General features: G+C 41.0%; 3 protein-coding genes across 5 annotated transcripts in view; 1 reads left to right on the plus strand and 2 right to left on the minus strand.

Moving 5' to 3' along the window:
- Window positions 1-9,022: 9,022 nt before the first annotated feature.
- unk (RING finger protein unk) lies at window positions 9,023-17,458 on the minus strand. Of its 3 annotated transcripts, XM_017147556.3 has the most exons (9): window positions 17,329-17,458; window positions 17,064-17,273; window positions 15,351-15,770; window positions 15,093-15,295; window positions 14,705-14,817; window positions 14,380-14,488; window positions 14,074-14,196; window positions 13,427-14,007; window positions 9,023-13,367 (listed from the first exon to the last, which is right to left on the minus strand). In XM_017147556.3, the coding sequence occupies exons 1-9, from the start codon at window positions 17,391-17,393 to the stop codon at window positions 13,170-13,172; spliced, it is 2,022 nt and encodes a 673-aa protein (XP_017003045.2). In that variant the 5' UTR covers window positions 17,394-17,458; the 3' UTR covers window positions 9,023-13,169. The 3 variants fall into 3 exon arrangements, 2 of the variants coding, with proteins under 2 accessions (XP_017003045.2, XP_017003046.1); XM_017147557.3 differs by lacking the exons at window positions 14,380-14,488; window positions 14,705-14,817; XR_011418940.1 differs by lacking the exons at window positions 9,023-13,367; window positions 14,380-14,488 and having other exon boundaries at window positions 13,822-14,007.
- Window positions 17,459-18,267: 809 nt separating this feature from the next.
- Window positions 18,268-19,725, minus strand: VhaAC39-2 (Vacuolar H[+] ATPase AC39 subunit 2). Its single transcript, XM_017147512.3, has 2 exons — window positions 18,982-19,725; window positions 18,268-18,764 (listed from the first exon to the last, which is right to left on the minus strand). Exons 1-2 carry the CDS (start codon window positions 19,665-19,667, stop codon window positions 18,398-18,400), a joined length of 1,053 nt encoding a protein of 350 aa, XP_017003001.2. The 5' UTR covers window positions 19,668-19,725; the 3' UTR covers window positions 18,268-18,397.
- A 539-nt stretch (window positions 19,726-20,264) lies between these two features.
- Irk1 (Inwardly rectifying potassium channel 1) overlaps window positions 20,265-20,814 on the plus strand; it is a 28,015-nt gene continuing 27,465 nt past the window's right edge. Inside the window, exon 1 of the mRNA XM_070216778.1 lies at window positions 20,265-20,579. The gene's annotated coding sequence lies outside the window, so the exon portion shown is untranslated. The remainder of the gene's footprint in view (window positions 20,580-20,814) is intronic.

Raw genomic sequence — 20,814 nt, forward strand, 5'->3', positions numbered from 1 at the left:
CGCGGAGAACTACAGGCTATAGACTATAGACCATAGACTGCGAGCTTATGTCACTTAATGAGTCATTAATACGGCCCCCGAGGAAGTGGCGATGTTACGATAAGAATTATGAATATATGCCCCTTAGGAAGTGGCGATGTTCCGATTAGATATGGCCCCAGGACGTACGAATCACTCAATAATTAATCTCTGTCATAAGTTCCGTTCGGGGCATTGTAAATACCCGCGAATATGTCTATATATATTGCAGGCCCGATAACGATTTTGGCAAACACAATTTGCAATTAGGTACCTTATATTTATGCACTGCAAATAACTGACTGGCGGATTGATGCCGCTTTTCTAGAGATCAATAAATTTCCAGTTTTTATCTTTGTTGACTTTCGGCTAATATAGAATTCCCCCGAACTCTGGTTATTTGAGGTTTGTATATCGAGTTTTTAACTTTTTCACTTTTTCGCACATCTTGAGCTGGGTGTTTTCGTGGTGCCATATTGCTCTCGCCCCCGAGAATCTTTTGTCTTGGGCCTTTCTCAAGACCTTTTTGCGGTTGCACTTCTCAGGTCTATTGACACTGTCACTTGGCAAGCGCGAATCGCGGAATACGCCCGTCCAATGTGTGCCCAAGAAATTGTCACCTTCGAAAGGAGGGGGAGATCGCAGATCGGAGAAGCAAAGGGCCAAGGTGCACCTGCCTATGTAACGGATCCCAAGTGGCCAGATCTTTTTTCGGGTAACGCTCTGGAATGCAAAGCGTAGCATAATATAATTTCGTTAAAAAACGAAACGAAAGAGGAGAAATACAGAAGAAACACATTCAATAGTCGTGGCGGCAAAAGATATAAGAGAAGGCAAAACGCCATCAACAAGATACACGGAACCAAATTAAAGATGAAGAAGCTGAAAAGGCCGAAAGAGGGGGGTTCGGATGCTGCTGGGGCATCTGAGTGTGCGAGAGTCTATGTGGCTGCCACATAAATTTCTGTGCCTGGGCTTCTTTGTGTGCGCTCCGAACTCATTACGTTCGCTGGTGTGCGTCTCCAGCTCTTGTGTGTATCTGTGTGTGGGGCGGAGCTGCTTAAGGCGCTCATTTGTGAATGAACACACCGTGAACAAGGCAGCTACAGATACGAAGACCATACGAAGACCATTCCATTCCATACCATGCCATACCATCCCGGGGCCCAGACAACAATCGCTCCAGCACTTAATGAGCATGAATAAATGGCATCTTGGGCCGTGGAGCAAGCGAGACGGCCAGCGGGCCTCATAATCACGATCATATAGATCGCGCTCTTAGCCGAAACCCCACCAAAAAAACCAAAAAAAAGAGCTAAAAAAGCACTAAATAAATAAACTAACAAAAATACTTTCCAGACCCTTCGAGATAAAAAGCCGCAGATTAGTTTCTGTAATTAGATTTGGTCCAGCATTGATTTATGTGAATATTAATGGGACGACAGTTATAAACCGAAATTGAATTTTAATGGCAACCTGTAATGCTGCACGGTAAAAAAAAAACTGTACCAGGAACTATGCATGATACTACATTTTTACGGAGATTTAAAACAGGAATTTCAAAATATTTTAAAGTCGATGAGCCAAAATTTAATATAAATAATAAAATAAGTTATCTTAGCTTATAATACAAATTTTACATTTACGTTTTTAAATGTCAAATTTATTTATTTTTTAATTTATAATAAAAAAACGTAACAAATTTTAAACGAGCTGCATAAAAATTTAGATTTATCTTAATATTAAAAGAATTACTCGCGTTAAGATAACTCTTATTTTGTCTGCCAGAGCCTCCAAATAGACGAACCGGAAATGCCCAGACCATTCGCTGGCCAACTGGAGGCCCCAGAGCACAGCTCACAACTCCTCCTGGCCAACTCGGCATGGAATCCATGGGCAGATGCCAAAGAGCAGATGGAACGCCATTTTCTGTGCGCCATGGCGCGTCCGCATCCAACGGCGTCTCCGTCTGCTTTTAATTTCTTTTAATGGAAGTTGTTAACATGGCTGCTGCTGCCTCGCCCGGATCGCCTTCGCCTGCGCCTCCACCTTCACCTCCACCGCCGACCGCCTCGATCCCTTCCTCCTGGTCTGCGGCTGATTTTCGGTTTTGGATCCCACCATCACCATCACCATTCCCACCAACGCCATGGGTTGCGGCTGATTTGCTCTTTTTGTTTCTTTTACTTTTCGTTGGTGTTTCGATCATAAAACTTCGATATGAAACTTGAATTTTTGTTTCTTTTTTATGCGCTTCCAGAGGCTGGGGGCATATGGCTTATGTAATGCCATTTGGGGCGTCCGAAGGGGGAAGTCGCTTAAGGATGATGTTAAAAAGAGAAGATACTTATTTTTAATTTAAAATATAAAACGAACGAATGGCCTTATTGCCATAAAGGCTCTTTAAAAAGAAGGGAAATTTAAGTGAATGTTTGTTTTTGAAAGACATTTTTAAAGCAGAAGCCATCAAACACGTAAAATGTTTAAACCAAACTGGAGATTTACAATTTTTTAAAATTTAAAAGGTAAAGATTAGGAACAAAAAATCGTAAAGCATAAAGATTAGGAACAAAAAATCATACAGCATATATGAATTTCAATTATAGAGTATTTAATGACCGATTTCAATTCCGAGTCCTCAACTATGCCGCTCTGGCTTGGGGTTCATTGAATTTCAGAAGTGCTTTATGGCCACTGAGCTAGCTGTAGCTGGCAAGTTTGTTGCCAAAGTCTTTTGTTTTGGCTGCATAAGTCGCTCTGCGACTGCGGCTCTCTGGCATTAGAGAGAATCAAATCATGGGCAGGCACATAATTAACAAATAATGATGGCCATAACGCGTGCTTTGGCCCGTCGCACCGGTTTCGTCGCTCGGCTATCTCGTGTGAAGGTCGCAAGGTAATTTAATAACTGATACTAACTAATATTTACGAGAATATTTATATTGTTTATGGCCACTTTGGGATGGCCGCTAAAGGGGTTTGCCGGCAGCAGCAGCAAACCAAAAACCGATCAGAGCCGCCGTTCTCATATCAAGCCAATGCTGATTTCGATTTGATTCCGAGAATCAGGCACTCAATCATGCTGCGAGTTGTGGGCCTCTTGTTGTGACTGCCTCGGCTGCTCAGTTGCTGGCCTCATAGCGTGCGACAAATGCCACTAACGGTTTGAGGTCTCTAATGGATGTTGACATTTACGGCTACCAGGGATTGGGACTCCACTCTGGGAGGCTGTTTAATTCACATAAATCTAAGTGAAATGCCATTGGGGAATTGCTGCCGAGATAGAAATTACACCGAGAAAAAAAACCGTTCTCATCGATGTTGATTTTAGTATTTTCGATCACAAAACCTAGCCGAGATCGAAAATACTAAAATCAACATCGATGTCATCTCGGTTTTGAGAATGGTTTTTGAGTATGTGTGCTATCGATATCGAGATGACGTCTTCTCGGTTTCAACATCGAATCGATGTCGATTTTAAGATACAAATTGAATAAGAAGAAGAAAAAAAAATAATTGAGGAATCGGGAATTTTGCCTCTTGCACCCCCTCCTGTCACCGTCGGTGTTGTTGTTGGTTCCCCCCGTTTCACAACTTATTTTTCTTTCCTTTATTTAAACACATGGATGACGTTACCCTATACTATGTTCGTATATAAGAACACATTTAGTTTCAAATTTTAACTGAAACAATAACTGAAATTATTATATAATTAACAAATGATAAATATAAAATTCAAATAACTTACTATCTTGGGAAAAACACCTTTGGTCGGTCGTGGGAATCGAACCCGTTGCCTCACAGTTTGCAGTCAAACACTCTACCAGCTGCGCCATGGAAGCATCACATGAGGCGCTGTACAAAGTTCAATCACATTTTGTTCTCTTGGGTTCTTGGTTTTTACTCTTATTAAGCCATTATTTGTGTTAGATTAACAAAATCCTAATATTAATATTAATGAGTAAAAAAAAAAAACGCAAAGAATTTCCGCCTCGACGCGGGACTGAACACACACTTCCGACTATACGCTTACAAAACATATAATCCGCACGCTTTAGTCCCCTAGGCTACCGATATCAAGAAGCATGACTGCCCGATAGCTACAAGAGAGGAATTCGGCCCTTTTCCTCTCATTTTTTCGATGTCTTTTCCTCACGTCCCTCTTCCACAACATAAAAACTGAGATTGACTTTGACTGGGAATACTAGAATCAACACTGCTTTCATCTTGATATCAAGAAGAAAAAAGTGAGAATACGAATACTAAAATCAAGATCGGTCGATGTTGATTTTTTTCGTTCTCAATTTTTCTGGGTGTAGGCAAATGGATGGATGGGCCTCCGGTATTCCGGGGAATTTGCCACCACAAAGGCAGAAATAGCCACTGAATGGGCCCAGGAGCAAAAGGGGCAGAGGGCAGGGGCTTGTAACATAAACATTCACAGCCAGAGTCCCAGTAACTGTCCGTAAAAAGGGTCTCAGCAACACTCGCCCCTACTCTGTGCTCTGTGTGTGTGTACAAACATTTGTCAACCGGGCTCCTTTTGATCCTGGCCGGCACGAGAGTCAAAAAGTCGTAAGCGGCATAGTTATCATTGTGCAGTGGGTCCATTGTGCTATCAGCTGGCAGCGATCGATGCGGTTTAAACAGCAGTCGAGATCACGGTGAGTAAGCAGTGTCCGTTAGCCCAGAGGAGGGCCGAACAGGAAGGGCATCTCGGCCACATGCGGCGCGTATTTGGCCAACAGTTTTTGCACGAGACAAACCACAAATATGCAGCTAAATGTCCCGAATGTTCCAGCCAAATCAGTACACAAATCAAATGTCGGTAGATATGGAAACATATGCCACTTATTCGCTGGAAAAAAAATTGAACCATGATAGCTGACCCCATATTCTTGGAAAAACATTAATGGTTATAACAAATTTTTTTGAATTATTAAAATTATTATTATCTTTTTACTGGTCTTAAGATAGTTTTTGGCAAAGATAAGGTCAGGTTCGGGGTCATCTATCTGGCATTAGCAGGTATAAATATGAGAAGTGTTTAATTAATGTTAGCCCGTTAACAAATTAACTAAGTTCCTGTAAGTGGTTTGCTTCACATAACTATCTTTTTAGCTACACCTTTTAAACAGAATTACAACGAAAAAACCGCATAACCTGTTTAGACAAAAATCCTAAATCCTTATTTTACAAAATCAAGATATTGTTAAAATATATAATGTCATACCAAGTTAAATTAAAGACGAGAATTTTTGTTTTTAAATTATTTAAAAAAAACGTGATGTAACAACTTCCAAAAAATGCAAATAAAGAGGAGTTCATGTTTCTGCTCGCCCTTTTAATCATTATCCCAAAATTTTCTTAAATATCCTCTATATAACTATAAGGGTATTAACCACTTCGAATTAAGCGGCTACACTCCTGATTTGTTGTTAACAAATTGCACTGCATCATAGAAGAAATCCCATGGAGCTTCTCCCAAGCCGACCGCAAAGCGGCAGCACTTACTTAAAATATTAAACAACGCTGAGCCGTTGTTGCCCTCTCGAGCATCGAGAATCGAGCACTGAGCAGCGAGTTCATAGAGGAGCTACGTAGATCCAGTGCAATCCAGACGCAGACGAGTCACATGGATGCCCTCTCAAGTGGCCGTGCAGGCGACAGCCCAAGGGGCAGGGGCAGGGGAAGGGGGATTTCCTCGAGCGGCATAAGCATGGGCATGGAGTGTATGGGCTCTCGTATTTAAATGTGTATCATGGCGGTGGTCAAGTGAAGCGCATGCGTTGATGGACTTGAATTATATGCGACTTAAGCTCTGCGGCTGCTGTTGCCGCTGCTGATGCTGCATCGGCATCCTCGGCAGCCAGTGCCATAAAAATTAAAAGTCATTATGGCCTGGAACAGCATTTAAGCCGTGGCAATGCGAGTGTCTTTCTGAATGTGAGGAGATGGAGGTGGAGGTGGAGGCCGTGGCACATTCCCACAGTCGGAGAGTCCGAGACCGAGTCCCAGATCCCGGGATCCCAGATCGCATCGGATCGGCTCGAGTGTCGCTGGGCTGTCAGAAAGTGCCATGAGACGGCAGCCACATGCGTCCACTTGGAGTGGGTTAATATTTGTTTGCTTTATCATTTTGAATTGACAGCAAAGTGGCGCTTGTTGCTCTTGTTGTTGCTGTTGTTGTTGCCGACGGACCCAGCGGGCGGGCCGCGTCGAAGGCTCAAGTTGTTTGTTGTCTGCGCGCCGATTATGGAAAGTTGATGACCAACAACAGCGCTTAAAACACCATCCCATCACATAGGTGAAACATCGAAAGCTGCTCCTTTTCAAGTGGTTCAGTTGGGTTTGGGTCTGGGTCTTAGAAAATTGCACATTTTTATCTTCCGAGGGTTTTCAATTTCGAAATGCCAATACTTGGCAGTACTCCCTTTTTGTTATGCGCCGCTCGTGGCCAAATGCCGCCTGGCCGCAAAAACCGCACGCGGAATGCAGAGTCGTAGCCAACGGCAGCCGGGGGTTAAAGGGGGCGGGCTCCGGCGAGCAACACTTCGTTAAGTTGGGGCCAACATCAACGTCAACGCCTGTGCCGGTTAAATAGATTTTCGATACACTATCTAGGTGGTATATACACTTTGTTAGCTCATACTTTTAAACATTTTAGATTTTGGAAAAAGTAATAAGTTTAAAGTACAATATTAAGTATTCAGCAATCATACAAAATTATATTAATTCTGTTTTGATGTTTAAATATTATTTTAGATTTTTCTGTATTCCAATACTGTAGGAAATACACCTATACAAATTTCTTTCTAAAATTTAGAAATCTCGCCTTTAAATCTCCAGCTTTTGGAAATGGACAGAAAATGATCTTGTTTTAAGAAAATTTGAATAAAAATCTAGAAATTTTCTATATTTAAAGGTAATTTTATTAAGAACAATAAAAAATTGTGTCCATTTCCAAAGGCTGGCAATTTAAAGGCGAGATTTATAAATTTTAGAACGATCTGAAAATGTTTGTAGTGTGTAATACAACACAATATTTGTAGCTCCTTTTTCTATTTTTAGGCCTTTCAATATTTTTAAAAATATTCTTAGTTCAAAAATACAAGCTCCAAAGGGTAACCATCTCTTCGATGTTCCACTAACGACAGTCTCCTTGTCATTCTTTTTTGGGGTCGCCTTGCGCACTCCTTCGCTTGGCTTTGATCTGCGGATGTTGCAGGCAGGACGGCAGGCAGTCAGTCAGTCAGAAAGGCAGTCCGGCAGTCAGGGCCCCGAGGTAGTCACACGAGCTCCATTCCTTCTCGTCTCATCTCGTTTCGTCCCGTGGCTTCCCATTCCAGCCCCGAACGACTGCAGCAAATTGAAAATTGATTTTTGAGCAGAGAGCTTGGCGCGCCAAGTTCGCTGCCTAAGTCTTTCGTATCGTTTCGTTTCGTTTCGTTTTGATTCTTTTGGATGAGTCAAACTGCACGCCGTGAAATTCCCACATAAATTGCGCGCGTTGTCAAATTAAAAATGCCTAATGAGCTGATCGGTCCGGGGCCGATGCAAAAGAGCTGAAAAATGCATTAGAAGCAGCAGGGACCCGTGGATCGGATGGGATCGGATCGGATCAGATCGGATGGTATGGCATGGTGTGGTATGGTATCGTAGGTCCTATATGTACACCCTTACTCCAGTCGGCGGCGGCGAAATGTATCGTGTTACAAATCACGGCGGGGGAAGCGATGGCAGCGGCAAGAAGAACAAGTTTCGAGTGGAAATGCGTGTAGCGTGCAGCGTGCGAAACACTGCAGAACATGGACACGAATCGAGATCGAGGCGAAAGCCCGATGCTGATGATGCTGATCTCCTCCCCGGCTGCTCTTGTAAGTGTCCATCTAAAAATAGTTGGGGGACGGTGGCGGCGGGTCGGGGTCCATGGATTTGCCAGCATGAAAAATGGCAACACTTTTGCGCTCATAAAACCTATTTATAAGCCCTGGCTCAGCGGTCCAGCTACCTAAGTTGAATCTCCATCCCCACCGATATGCCCGTCAGTTTGCACTGCAGCGTGCTCCTTCACAAGCGCAGGCGCAAGCGCGTGAGATCGCCACGCAAGATCAGAAGGTACGGGGGGCCAGAAAAGGTAAGGATAGCAGGCAGCAGGCAGCAGCAGGAGCCCATGGACCCGGGTCCAGTCCAGTTTGAAGACGGGACCACACAAATACAGGCACGCGTTCGCTGACAGAATAAAAATTGTTGCGCTTGTGTTTAACGCGCGAACGCGGCGATATCGCAGCAACGGCAACGGCAGCATCCTACCTTGTTTCAAACTGGCTCCCTGGACCTCGGTGGCTCGGCTTAAAGTGGCAGTGGAGGGATGAGAAGATGCACTGAAATAAAAACTAGGTATTTAATTAATTTTTATGAATATAATTTAACAAAAAAAGTTTAAGAATATATCAATGCAATCCTCTTCGATTGTAAACCAAACAGTTACATTTTAGAAAACTCAACCTTTAATCTTAAATCAAACAATCAGAAAACGTCGTTAAAAATGGTCTTTTTAAATATGACGTTTATTCAGGTTATCTTGAAAAATTTAAACATCATTAAAAAAAGTTAGGCTTTAAAGTTATAATTAATTTCCCTGATTCGAAAAGGTAAATGAAATGGAATTTAGTGTTGACTTTTTGATGAGTGTAAGGGCAGGGCAGGCAGGCAGCCAGGCATTGTCGGCTTGCTTAGCTATCACTGAACGATTATCGTGCATTTTAAAATTCTTACGAGTTTTGTGCTGCTGATGCCGATGTTGCTCTGCCTTTACCTTTTATATTGCCCTTTTCTCTGCTGCTCTTTGTTGTGGTTGCTGGGCCAGATTGAAATCACGCATGGGAACCAAGCGCCTTGGCTTTGTCTTGTCTGCAGACTGCAAATAAAAGGAAAGAGAACACGAAAAATTGCGGCATTCTCATCGGCAGTCGGCAAATTAGGAAAGGAACTCAGGGGGGGCTTGCTTTAAACACGGTTTTATTAATCTTTCTTTTAAATAGTAATTTGTATTTATCAATTTGTTAATTGCATAGTTTACATAGTAGTAACTCTCCATAGCAAATGCCTATATAGAAACTCCTGCTGTCCACTCGATTATTGCCAACACTTAGGTTCGTAAATATATAGAGGTGTGTATATTCGGATTGAGGCAGATGCTTTTGTTGCTTTTGTGGTCGCCTTGGACAAACATTTGTTCTCGATTTCGAAATACATAACTAAATTGCTACACAATTTGCTTGATAATAATTTGATAATGCTATCATAGGTAATATGTTATATATATAAATATTCAAATATTTTTTGTATTCATATCCTCTGTGGGCATAACTAGTTAAATAATTGATTTGTTAATGTTGCATTGTCTACGATGTGGAAGGGGTTTTCTTTTGAGTCGGAGTCTATTGTTTGTAGCTTTGTCATCAATTTCAGTTACATTACTAATTTCTTGATTCTGTCTCCCCCTAAATATTTATACATATATATTCACTTTTCACAATAACTTTAGCAATAACACACAACATTGCCGGTTAGGCTAGGGAATAAACCGAGTCAGTCACTACGAAAAGAAAGGAAAAATAATGTAAGCTAATAAACATCGTTAAGCAAATATTGTGTTTGGTCTTTACGTTTTATAATATCTGGGGATGTACATTAACTTATATTGCAAGTGATAAAATAAATTGCTTTGACCGCATTTCAGCAGCAATTAATCCCCGATAAGAAACTGAACAAGTCAAGAGCTTTATGGCATCTGACCAATATCAGCGCATCGGTATTAATATCAAGAGCCAATAATAGGGGTAAACAAAAAGAAGATATAAAAACTAATCAAAACTCAGGAGAACTTTAGTCAAGACACGAACCGGAAATGAAGTATTCAATTTTCATAAACATTCTATTTGGGTAAATATATTTTTGCATATTACCTATAGCCTAGGCTAGTTGTAAGTTATCTTATGAAGAGCTGTCGAATTTGTTCGAATCTAGTTCAGCGTTTATTTCTAGTAAAAGTTTCAAATTCTGCTTATTTCACTTAGGTCTTGACACACATTTGTAGTATTCTAGAAAAAAATAATTTTATTCATATTGATTCCACTTAGTTTATCGTGTTTCACTTATTGTGTGTGTCTGTGTGGGCTTGGTTCGCACAAAATTGCATAAATCTATTTGATTCATAATTGTTGTAGACAAGTTTAAAATACTAGACAGTACTTTCGGTTGCAAATTGCTCGGTCTCCGCGATTTCATCATAAAAATTCCTGTTCGGTGTTCAGAGTTGTCATGTTATTTGGTTGCTATTTTCGGTTAACTAATCGTGTTAAACCTTTAGTTACAGTTTTCTATAATTTGTTAATTTATTACGAATTAACTAGTTGAAACAATTGGTAGCAAACATTTGTTCTTTGTTCTAGAGCTAGAAAGTTAATTGCCTTTGCTTTTTATACTCGTTTGTAATTTCTTCTTTTGAGAACCCTATAAGCTAGCTACTAATTCAATTTGATATTTTAGACATTAACGATTTTGATGTTTCTGGTCTACGTGTACACGACAATATTCTATGTGTGTCCATAATTTGTCAACTATTAAAATCTCCTCTTTGCCTCTTGTTTTCTGAATGGAGCTGGAGTTTTTACAACATTTATTCTTGTTGTCATTGTTGTTGTACATAAAGTCAAGTTGGTTTACAATTTGATTTGTTTTATTGCTGTTTGCTGTCGCGAGCTTGCTTTTATATATAAATATTTGTATTTTTTTGTTCTTTTTTGTTTTTTATATATTTCTGGATCACATATTCAAGTAGTTTCAAAATCACATAAAAATCACTCTTACAGTAGCGTATACAAAATACATGTGTCATCTATAAATATATATGTATGTAACGTACATATACTTTTCGATCTGGTTTCTGCTTTGATTCTTCACAGGTGAGAGATGGCGTGAAATGGATTCTTGACATGTTGTAAAATTGCTTTGCATTGGTTGGTTTGGATTGAGATTGGAAAACCCGTAAGTCGATAGATATCCCATGTATATTCGTAAAGATTTATAAAGTAAATTAGCAAATGTTTAAACTTTAAACTGTGCCCGGTCAATGAGAGTCAAGGATTTTCTGAGAGAGGTATGCATGTAGTTAGTTTGGTATTTCACACACTAGATTTGCGACTCAACAGCTCCATTATAAAACCAATTTACTCATTATTTGTTATCGTGATTTTTAGTTCTTTTGTGTACACTTTTTCATAAACTATTAAAGCATTTATAAGTTAACACACATTTGTTTATTGTTATGTTTATTAATTTGTATTTCTTGATGATTTGGCTTCTACAAAACACAGTACAAACACACACAGAGATAAAAGCCTTTGCGCTGCCTTTCCTAGTTAGCTTTGTAATAATATATTTCATAGTTTTTTTCTTTGTATATCTTTATAGTGTTGCTTTTGTGTCCAATAAATGCCCTATGCTGTTTCATTTTCAATTCATTCCCAAAACAGTTCCGTTTTGATTACATGTTTATCAATTTAACTCAACTAGCTAACATCGCGTTTCAAATTCATTCAACATTGTCCACAGCTACCAATTGATTACGTTTAATAACTTTATTTTTTCAGAAAAATACAATGGTTTTTGAAGACGGTTTTACATTAACTGTGGTTAACATTTTCATTAAACTCTGTTCATTTCGCTGTATCGAGTTACTTTTATTGTTTATGCTTTCTACATCACACTCATCTGCGTTCAAATTTCCCATAAATATATATCTATTCATATTCGTTCTGGTACCATCAGCCAAATGCTTGATTTCATATATCTTAAATATTACGTTTTGACATTGACGATTCTTTTTTTTTTTGCTTTTACTAAATTGGAAGCGTCCAGTTGAGACTAAGAAAGTAAAATGAAGATTGAAGTCAGCTGCAAAGTAAGTACTTGAAGCACTATATAAATCACAAAATAACCTAATAGAGTATATACGTAAGTTTGTAATTTTGTGGCTGGTAATTGGCATTGGTTACAAACGCTGCACCTACCGAAGCCTAAATAAAAGCAAAGTGTCTTAATACATTCAACTTGGATTCCAAAATGAATTTTCGATAAGGAAAAGCGTTGTCGCATTCAGTTACAATTCATTTTAACGTCTATAATTACTTTTGTGCAGTTGGAAAAAAAAACATTTAAGCGAGTACTGACTAAGATTAATTACCTGTCAGTTACTTAGATTTTATGACGCTCGTCTTGGCTTTTAGTTGTAGTTTGCTTTCACAAGTTTGAAACACATACATATAAAATACAGTTTGAAAATCGGCTTATATAAAATCACTGGTGGTTTTGTTTGTTTGTGGATGTTTGCTGCTCTTCTATGCGACAATACATTGTTAAAGATTATTAACTTGTTCAATTTGTTGGTTTCTATAAATTTGTTAATAGTCAATTGCTAAAAGTGTCTAGAAAAATTAATATATTATATATTTATCATATCTTTCAACCATTACATCTTGCAATGGGTTAGTTCTCATAATTTCTTAAGTAATACTAGTGAAAAGTACAATATGACTGAAAGTGTAGCATATTTCAATACAAATATAGGGATACACAAAATATATGTGAGTAAAAAAAAATAAATGAGACATATTGCAAATTCGTGCAGTTGATTAGATTTAAACACATAAAATATTAAACAAAATTAAAAAGAGTTGGTTACATGAAAGTATAGTAAAAAATCAAATTTAAAACTTTTTCCTGTAGTCGTTTTTGAGAAAAAATAAACAGAAATAAAAGGATATACTTATTTGTTTAGAGCTGCTATCTAATTCAATTATTAGTTTGTGCCTAGTAATTGCTAATATTCATGACGATAATTTGCGTAGAGTGGAAATATAAATTATATATTCTTTGCCACACGCACATATGGCGTGTGACAACTGCTAACCGATCAAAAGTTTCAACTTTTTGCTTATGACTAAAGTTTGCTTTGTGAGTACCACATTGTCATGCTGTTCGCGCTATTGATCCCGCTGATCCATCCGAATTCCATCGAAATCTTCTTCCGTATCCGATTTTCAGCCAAAGGGCCACTTGTGGTCCTGTTGCTGATAAAACATGTTCTAGGTGTGGGTGGTTATCACCGGCACCTGACAGTAGGGACACTCGGTGACCGAGCCAGCGCAAGTATTGCAGATGGATAGGTGGTTGCACGGCTCCAGAGTCACCGTACGATTGTTCTCTTCGCACTTCATGCACTTCTTGGCGTTTTCTAAATATAATACTTTATCGACCTCCTCCAAGTCAGTGCGCAGCTTGGACTGAAATGGGATTTTTGAATTTAAAGCACTTAAAAATGGAATATAATTCAGGGACTAACCTGCAATTGCTTCAATTTCTGTATGGACAAGTCCCGCAGCTCTGCCGGCAGGTTAAGTTGTATCTGGGCCAGATCATAGCGCTCCTTCCACTCCTGCGCCTCCTGCTTGGCCTTGTCGCGATGCAGCTCGGCGATCTTCAGTTTGCAAGCCATGTCCTCGTAGCGTCCGTTCAACTTGTGGAGCTGAGCATTCTTCGTGAGCAGCTCGTTGGTGATGCGGCCGAGGTCGCTGTTGTTTTGCGACTGCAGCGATTGTAGACTGAACGCATTCTTGGCCGTATTCAGAGTGTTCTCAAACAGACTATTTCCCACTGAGCTGCTGTTGATGTCGTCGCGTATGGTGTTCAATTCAGATATCCTAACCGAAGGACTGATCGACAAGCCATCGCCAAATCCGGGCGATATGATGCGCGACGGAAAGAAGAGACTGCTCTCGTTCTGGGTGGCCGAAAGTGAATTGCTGAGCTTGTTGGAACCGCCATAGTTGAAGGCGTCCACATTGAAGAGATTGGCATGGTTGGTGGGACTGTAGGTGAGCGAGCTGCTGGGAATGTTGACGGCGAAGCCACCTGAGTTGAAATCTATGCAAATGGAATTAGTATTGGCATTAGCAATTAGTTGGGAAACGTGGCTGGTTGAGGACTTACCGTTAATTGAGTTACTTAGAGTCGTATTAGGAATGTTAATTGGCGCCGAGGAACGTGTTAATAAGCTAGTATTGGCCAGACTCGCCGACAGTGAGTTCTCGCGCGGATCGTCCAGTGAGCAAGCTGCTTGCAAAGAGTGAAGACAAATAATTAATTAAGTTTCAAGTTAGGCAAGTGGGGCACGGGGCACAGGGCAAGGCGTTTGCTGTCTTAGCGCTGACATTTTTTGTCCACAACCAACATTAAGAACAGTGAATTCTGGTGTGTAACTTGGGTGTATGCATGTCGGGACTCTCGAATACTCACAACGACTGTCCAGGGGTCGTGAGAAACTTAAAAATTTGCTGGAATTTGTTGTGTTTTCCAAAGCATCTACCAACATTTTATTGGTACTATTACCATCAATGCTCAACAACTACGAAGAGAACGAAACAGAAAGAAAAAATCGAGGATCGCAATGAGAGCAGGCCACAGGATTGAATGGTTTGGTGAGAGTGTTAAGCAGTTAGCTGATGTTGGTTAGCTGGATTAGAACGACGAACGATGTGTGTGTGGTAGTATTATTTGGGATTAGGCGATGCACATCGATGGCTTGGATTTGGATGAGTGTTACTGGTTCGGTAATACGTACATTATCGCCCCTTTGGAACGCATCCTGGGCCTTTAGGTCGGGCAAGGCATTGGAAATAAGCTCGCTCAGGGATACCTCGTGATCCCGCACTTTCTCCTCGGCAATTGAGCATGCTTTATTTGGATTGGGAATGGTTACATGGGCAAGCGACACCGAACGGCAAAGCGAACATTGATTGATGCATTGATATTCAAAGGATTCAATAGGTTTACGGTAGTTTGAAACGGTTTTTTGCGGGTTGATTGATGAGGCGAGTAAAAGACAAACATAGAGTTAGAACAGGCAAATAATAACTGGTCCCTACACAATTCCCTACGACAACTGGTTGTGGAGCACAGCGCTGAAAGCTGAGGATTAGCTGCTAGGGTGGCTACTCTTTTGTACTTACGTTCCACGTGGGCAAAGGCGCAGAAGACGCTGCGCGGACAGTAGCCGGCCTGCTGGACATCGTTGCACTTGGTCGACTTGTATATTTCCGGATGGAACTGCTGCTCGGTGCGTGTGTGGCAGTACTGACAGTTGTCGCCGGCCTCGCAGTTGCCCGGCTCGCCCCATTCCTCGCCGTGCTTGACATTGGGGCAAGGAGTTGACCTAAAGGATAACACTGTTAAGTCTGGATTTAAGTAATCTAAAGGAGTCTCCCCACCTGTACTTGTACTTCCTGGGCGAGCGACGCTTGTCCTTGCTGTTGTGGTACTGTGGACAAGCATATCCTTGGCGACACAGGCGCGGCGGGCGCTTGCAGGGCTCTGTCTTGTAGTTGGCCAGCACGTAGTTGGTGTCCTGCCACTTGGGGTCCTCGTTCATCAGATTACGCTCCTTGTCCAGGGCATTTAGAGCATTTGTGCTGTCCAGGGTGCTCTCGGCATTCTGCAGGGTCTCCAGCTCTTTGATGTCATAGACCGGTGGGCGCTGGTCCTGCACTCCGTGGGCGAAGGCGCAGTGTAGTCCGTTCTTGACGCAGTAGCCCCGGCTGTCGGTGTCGTGGACGCACATGCATGTCTTGTAGTAGCGCAAGTGGTAGCGCCTCTCGGTGTCTCCGGCAGTGCGGTGTAAGAAGGGGCATCTAAATGGGTGGAAGGGAATTTTAGTGACGTCAAAGGAGGCTATAAAGGGCTCTAAAGTAGAGTAAACCGACTATGAGATATCCTAAAAAGAAAGAGTTTATCTTTCTTTTTATCATTATTAGGGCCGTTTTCTTGTCCGTTTGTTAAATTCAAAACAATAAAACAATAATTTCCCATACGATTTCAAGGTTTTAACCCTACTTTAAATTTAACAAACGGACGAGAAAACGGCCCTTAGTATGATTAGTTATTATACGAAATTTTACTGATAATGAAAAATTCTTTCTGACCCATGTCCAATTCAACAAGGGAATTAAATCTACCGAGTGAAGTTTCTGATTTCTAAGAACTGATAAAGATTGTAGAACATTCCAAGCTTATAGTATTTATCAGTATACATATATTCTTTTTTCAAGATTTTTTTTTTTATAATTAGGTGAATAATTCTAATTTCTAACAAATAGTGAATTGCATTTAGGAGGTTCCACTGTAACTACTTTATAGGTCCAGAAACACTATCTATTTACATCCTGCGAACCTCACAATGAAAACAAGGTACCTTTTAATACCCTGCAAGTAATGAGACTTGAAGAATAAGCAGATAAAATAGGGGTCAGAGGTCGGGCCTCGAGTCTGGGTCATAAACTCCGCCTGTGTTGATGTTGTTGTTTCCCGCAGAACGTTTGCAATTGCGTATTACTTTTAGCCCGTTCTTGCGCTCGGCAGAGCTTTTCTCCAAAGCTCGCCAGCGACAATAACTGTACATTTCGAAGCTGCCGGGGGAAAATCAAAATAAACGAAGAAGAAAACACGCAAAAGCGAAACGCAATAAAAACAATGACGCACACACTTGTAGCGGTGGTGTGTGTATACGGCGAAAGAGCAACAACCACCACCACAAGGCCAAAAGCGGAGGCTGATAAGAATTTGCCAGCCCAATAGAGCTGGAATCACTTTCACTTTTGCACGGTGGTGACCTCGCCTACAAACAGACACTCACACACACGCACAGATCCGCAAAAGCCACCCAACACCCACACCCACATACGCACTTACAATTTCACTTTTAGCTTTCCAGACGACGCCGAGCCCCGCGCACCCCGCACCTTGGTTTTTGTTTGTAAACACGAAGACAAGAGATACACACACATCGCGAAGGAACGAGAGCCCAAAGAGGAAACGAAAAAATACTACGTCGTTCGCTATTGCTGTCTCACCCCCTCTCCCATTTACAGCGATTTCATCAGGCAATCTGGGACTTCGAATCTGGAGGATATCTACAGGATACTCACTCATCGCCCTCGGGACAGATGCCAGTGGTCTCGTCGTATTTGGTGCAGTAGTTGTCCGCGCTGTAGTTGAAGGTGCCGTCGCGCTTTCTCACGGGGCGACGCCGACGCTGGTTTTGAAAATGCCAATTGAAGCAGACGAAGGGGCGATGCTGGTTGCACTTGTGCTGCAGAAAGGACTGGCACTGCTCCACGCGGAACTCCTTCAGGTAGCTGAAACGAGGGGGGGTCAGTTCGGGCCACTATAAACACATTTCCAGCTATTTACGTGTAGTGATTGGGCTTTTCCTGCTGCGAGGAAAGCAGCAGCTTGTTCGTTTCGTTTGCCAACATCTTAGGGTATGACCGTCCCGTCGGGGCGAAAGAGTGGAAGGTGGAAAATGGAGAAACAAAATAATTGCTGGTGGGTATTTTTTAAAAATCCCCAAAAGCCACACCATTTCTACGATTCACCATTGACACAAACCCAATACGTAAGTTTTATTTATGCTCATATTACGTAGTACGTATAACGATACTTTTTGAATAAAAATAAATATTTTTATTTTATATGAATATTATACCCTATACACTATTTCAATGTTGATTTTTATACCTGTGTAATTTTGGTCAGAAGTTTGTAACGCAGTGCGAGCTCAGTTTAAAAGCAGATCAAGTTTGAAAATCGACCCGATCGGACGTCTATATCCTATAGCTCCCATAGGAACAATAGGGTAAAAAATTATAAAGTTTTATTTTTTACATTTCTACGATTTACCATTGACACAAACCCAAACGAGCGATGACACCGTCGGGCTCGCGGAAAAAATACTTTTTAAATACCAATATACCAAAGATATTCGAAACGGTCATGCAGAAAAACCACAGTTTAATTTCACTTCAATTCTGGCGCGCAATTCAAACGACCACCCCAGTGGCGCAATCTGCATTCGGCTGAAATTGCGTAAGGAGACAGAATGCTTTTTGGAACACATGATTGCACGCTGTAAATACCTTAGGTATTAAAAAATGACGTGTTTTGTGGATACGTAGTACGTATCCAATTTTGGCGACAAAACACGTCATTTTTAAATACCTAAGGTAGGCTATACCGATAAGTATTCAAGGCCGTAGAGTAGATTTTTTTTGCAACATTTCCAAAATTTAATAAAATATTGAAAAAAGTATTAAATGATTTAGCAATATTTCAACCTAAAAAAGAAATGTGTTAATATTATTTAATGAATTTATAAATTTAGAATTAAGCAACAGTCATTTTAAAATTATAACGAAAAAAACAATCCTTTGAATGCAGGCCATGTTAACCTGGCTAAAAATAATAAACAATATCTTAGTTATTAGTCAAAGGGTATGGGAATGTAGGCATTGATTTTGTCCGTCTGCCGCTGCGCAATGCACTCGCTGATCCACACGATATTGCGACACTCCAGCTGCTTGAGCTTGATGAACGAGTAGAAGACCCCGAACTGGAACTGCTGCAGGAAGGTCTGCACATTCTTCTTGGCCTCGTAGGCGAGGAAGCGGTCCTCCAGCGTGATCATGCCGTCGGTGTCCCGCTCGATGTTGTCGAACATCTTGCCGTATCCATCGAACATATTGCACACGTCCCTAATCTTATCCGAGTCATTCAAGGTGGACATGCTGGCCAGGGCGATTTTGGGCAGATAGCCACAGGTGGGAAACATCTTGAGACGCTCCTTTGGTCTGTGCGGTAAAAAATATATTAAACACTTCTCACACAAAAAATAGCATGTCATCGTAAAATCGATATGACCCTGTAAACTTCAGGTCATGCAAAACCCAGGTCAAAATCACCTGAGGTCAGGTCAAATTGAAATTGATCTTAAATAAGGTAAAATTGACCATATGATTGATTCATATTGATTTTTTTGGGTGCAGATCTATTCTTCAGGAAACCTACGTAATATCGCTGTCTATGGAATTCACAGCTATGGTGATGGCCCGACGATCTGCCTCAAAGGACAACAGATTGGACATCACATTGGCCGTATTGCCGCCCAGATTCTGGCAATAGGCGTAGAACTTCTCCAGATAGGCTCGGTACAGGTGGGCCCGCACAATCTCGACGTCGAGGAACCGCAGATCCTCCACGGGCAGATCAGGTGGCACAAACTGGGCGATGGGCGTGTCAATCAGGATGGCGTCGAAGAGCTCCGAGGAGTTGGTGGCCACCTCGATGGCGCCCAGTTGGTCGAATTCGCCCAGCGGATGGCACATCTTCAGCAGACGCTTCATGGATCGGTGGTTATTCAGGCCAGCTATGAGCAGAGCCACGTTGTCGATCATAAAGGGATAGCGGATGTAGTCCATAAACGTGGTCAGTGGCTCCGTAGAATGGCTGCGTATGTAGTAGTACTGCTGCAGCAGACGGTCCCTCAAGCACTTCTCGATCACCTCCACGCAGGGATCGCTCTTGTCACCGCCGAAAATAATGCCATAGTCGGTGCCCTGGATGCTGATCATCACGTCCTCGAGGGAGTCGCACTGGGTGAGGTTCAGGTAGTCCGAGTTCTTCAGCATGCCGTTCTTGAAGCCACGCGTTATGGCCTCTAAATAGCCCCATTCCGAATTGTAGATTAGCGACATTTTCGAGCTATTTTTGATGGGACTTTACAGCAGGCAACTGTGAAGTGAAACAAATTGGTAGTGAACTTTATATCTAGGATGTAGTGATTCTGTTTTTTTATTGTTTTCAAATTTAAAGTAAAGATTTAACTGATTTTAAAAAGTAACGGCTTGTTTATTTGAATTTTCAGTGGCGCCATCTTTTGGTTTGCTTGCTTGTTTATTGTTATCCCGATAGATGGCGTCGGTGCATACATTGTGCTGCCAGACCTTTGTTTTTTATGACAGTATGGCAGCACTACAATAGTGTGTAAGATTCAAATTTAAATACAAATTGATTTTCCGTTAGTTAGATTTTGTTAATTTAATTGCTTAATAAGGGTTGACAAATGAAATAGTTTGAGGTATTGAACTAGACTTACTCGCACCTCTCCAATTACAGCTTAGAGATCACTTGGCTGCATCTAATCCGCTCATTCTCCCGGAACTTATGCACATGCGCCTGGAGAGATGCTGGACGGGATGCACCTGTTGCTCTGGGCCGCTTGTTTACTTGCTGCCCACTGTTTGTTTACCCAGTCAACTAGCTGCGCTCGAGCCAACAGCATTCGCACTGCAAGTTGTTACAATATATTCGGCCTTTCATCTAGAACAAATAAACATGTGAATTTCCCGCTGGCACTTTGTTTTTAATATTGCGACGCCTTGCCATCGCCTTGTTAGTTTCGCCGCGTGTGCATCGCATAAAACGACAATTATTATTGCCGCCGAACCATTTAATTGCCCATCACAGGGGTGTCAATGCGGACAAAGACAAATCCTCACGTTCGTTTAACATCAAACTAAGCTAATTCTGCCTGGCAGTTGACAAAATGAAACTGTCACAAGTGATATTCTGTGGTTTTAAGTTGTAAAGCTATAGGGGAAACTATGGTAAGAAAATTACGGGATACAAAAGAAAATACTTTGCCTTAAGTTTGATTAGAAATTACTTAAAAGCTAAAAATATATCGAATTTCTAAAGAAATAAAAATTGTTACTTATATTTTTAAAATTATAATTTTAAATGTTGTATATTTATTTTTACATTTTCAACTTGATTAACAAGTTTTAAAGTATCAGTTAATATTAATCAATTTTCTGTTTAAATGTTTAATTTCTAAATTTA

Source organism: Drosophila takahashii, chromosome 3R, assembly GCF_030179915.1.
Source record: "Drosophila takahashii strain IR98-3 E-12201 chromosome 3R, DtakHiC1v2, whole genome shotgun sequence".
NCBI lineage: Eukaryota > Metazoa > Arthropoda > Insecta > Diptera > Drosophilidae > Drosophila > Drosophila takahashii.

What these genes read in the sequence shown, in the direction of transcription:
- unk (XM_017147556.3), bottom strand. Translation starts at nt 17,393, where the DNA reads ATGTTGGCAAACGAAACGAACAAGCTGCTGCTTTCCTCGCAGCAGGAA. An exon ending in ACGACCCCTGGACAGTCGTT is followed by an intron (nt 14,197 to 14,379) that starts GTGAGTATTCGA and finishes CTTTGCAAGCAG; the next exon opens with CTTGCTCACTGGACGATCCG. An exon ending in TCTAAGTAACTCAATTAACG is followed by an intron (nt 14,008 to 14,073) that starts GTAAGTCCTCAA and finishes CCATTTGCATAG; the next exon opens with ATTTCAACTCAGGTGGCTTC.
- VhaAC39-2 (XM_017147512.3), bottom strand. Translation starts at nt 19,667, where the DNA reads ATGTCGCTAATCTACAATTCGGAATGGGGCTATTTAGAGGCCATAACG. An exon ending in TCCATAGACAGCGATATTAC is followed by an intron (nt 18,765 to 18,981) that starts GTAGGTTTCCTG and finishes TTTACCGCACAG; the next exon opens with ACCAAAGGAGCGTCTCAAGA.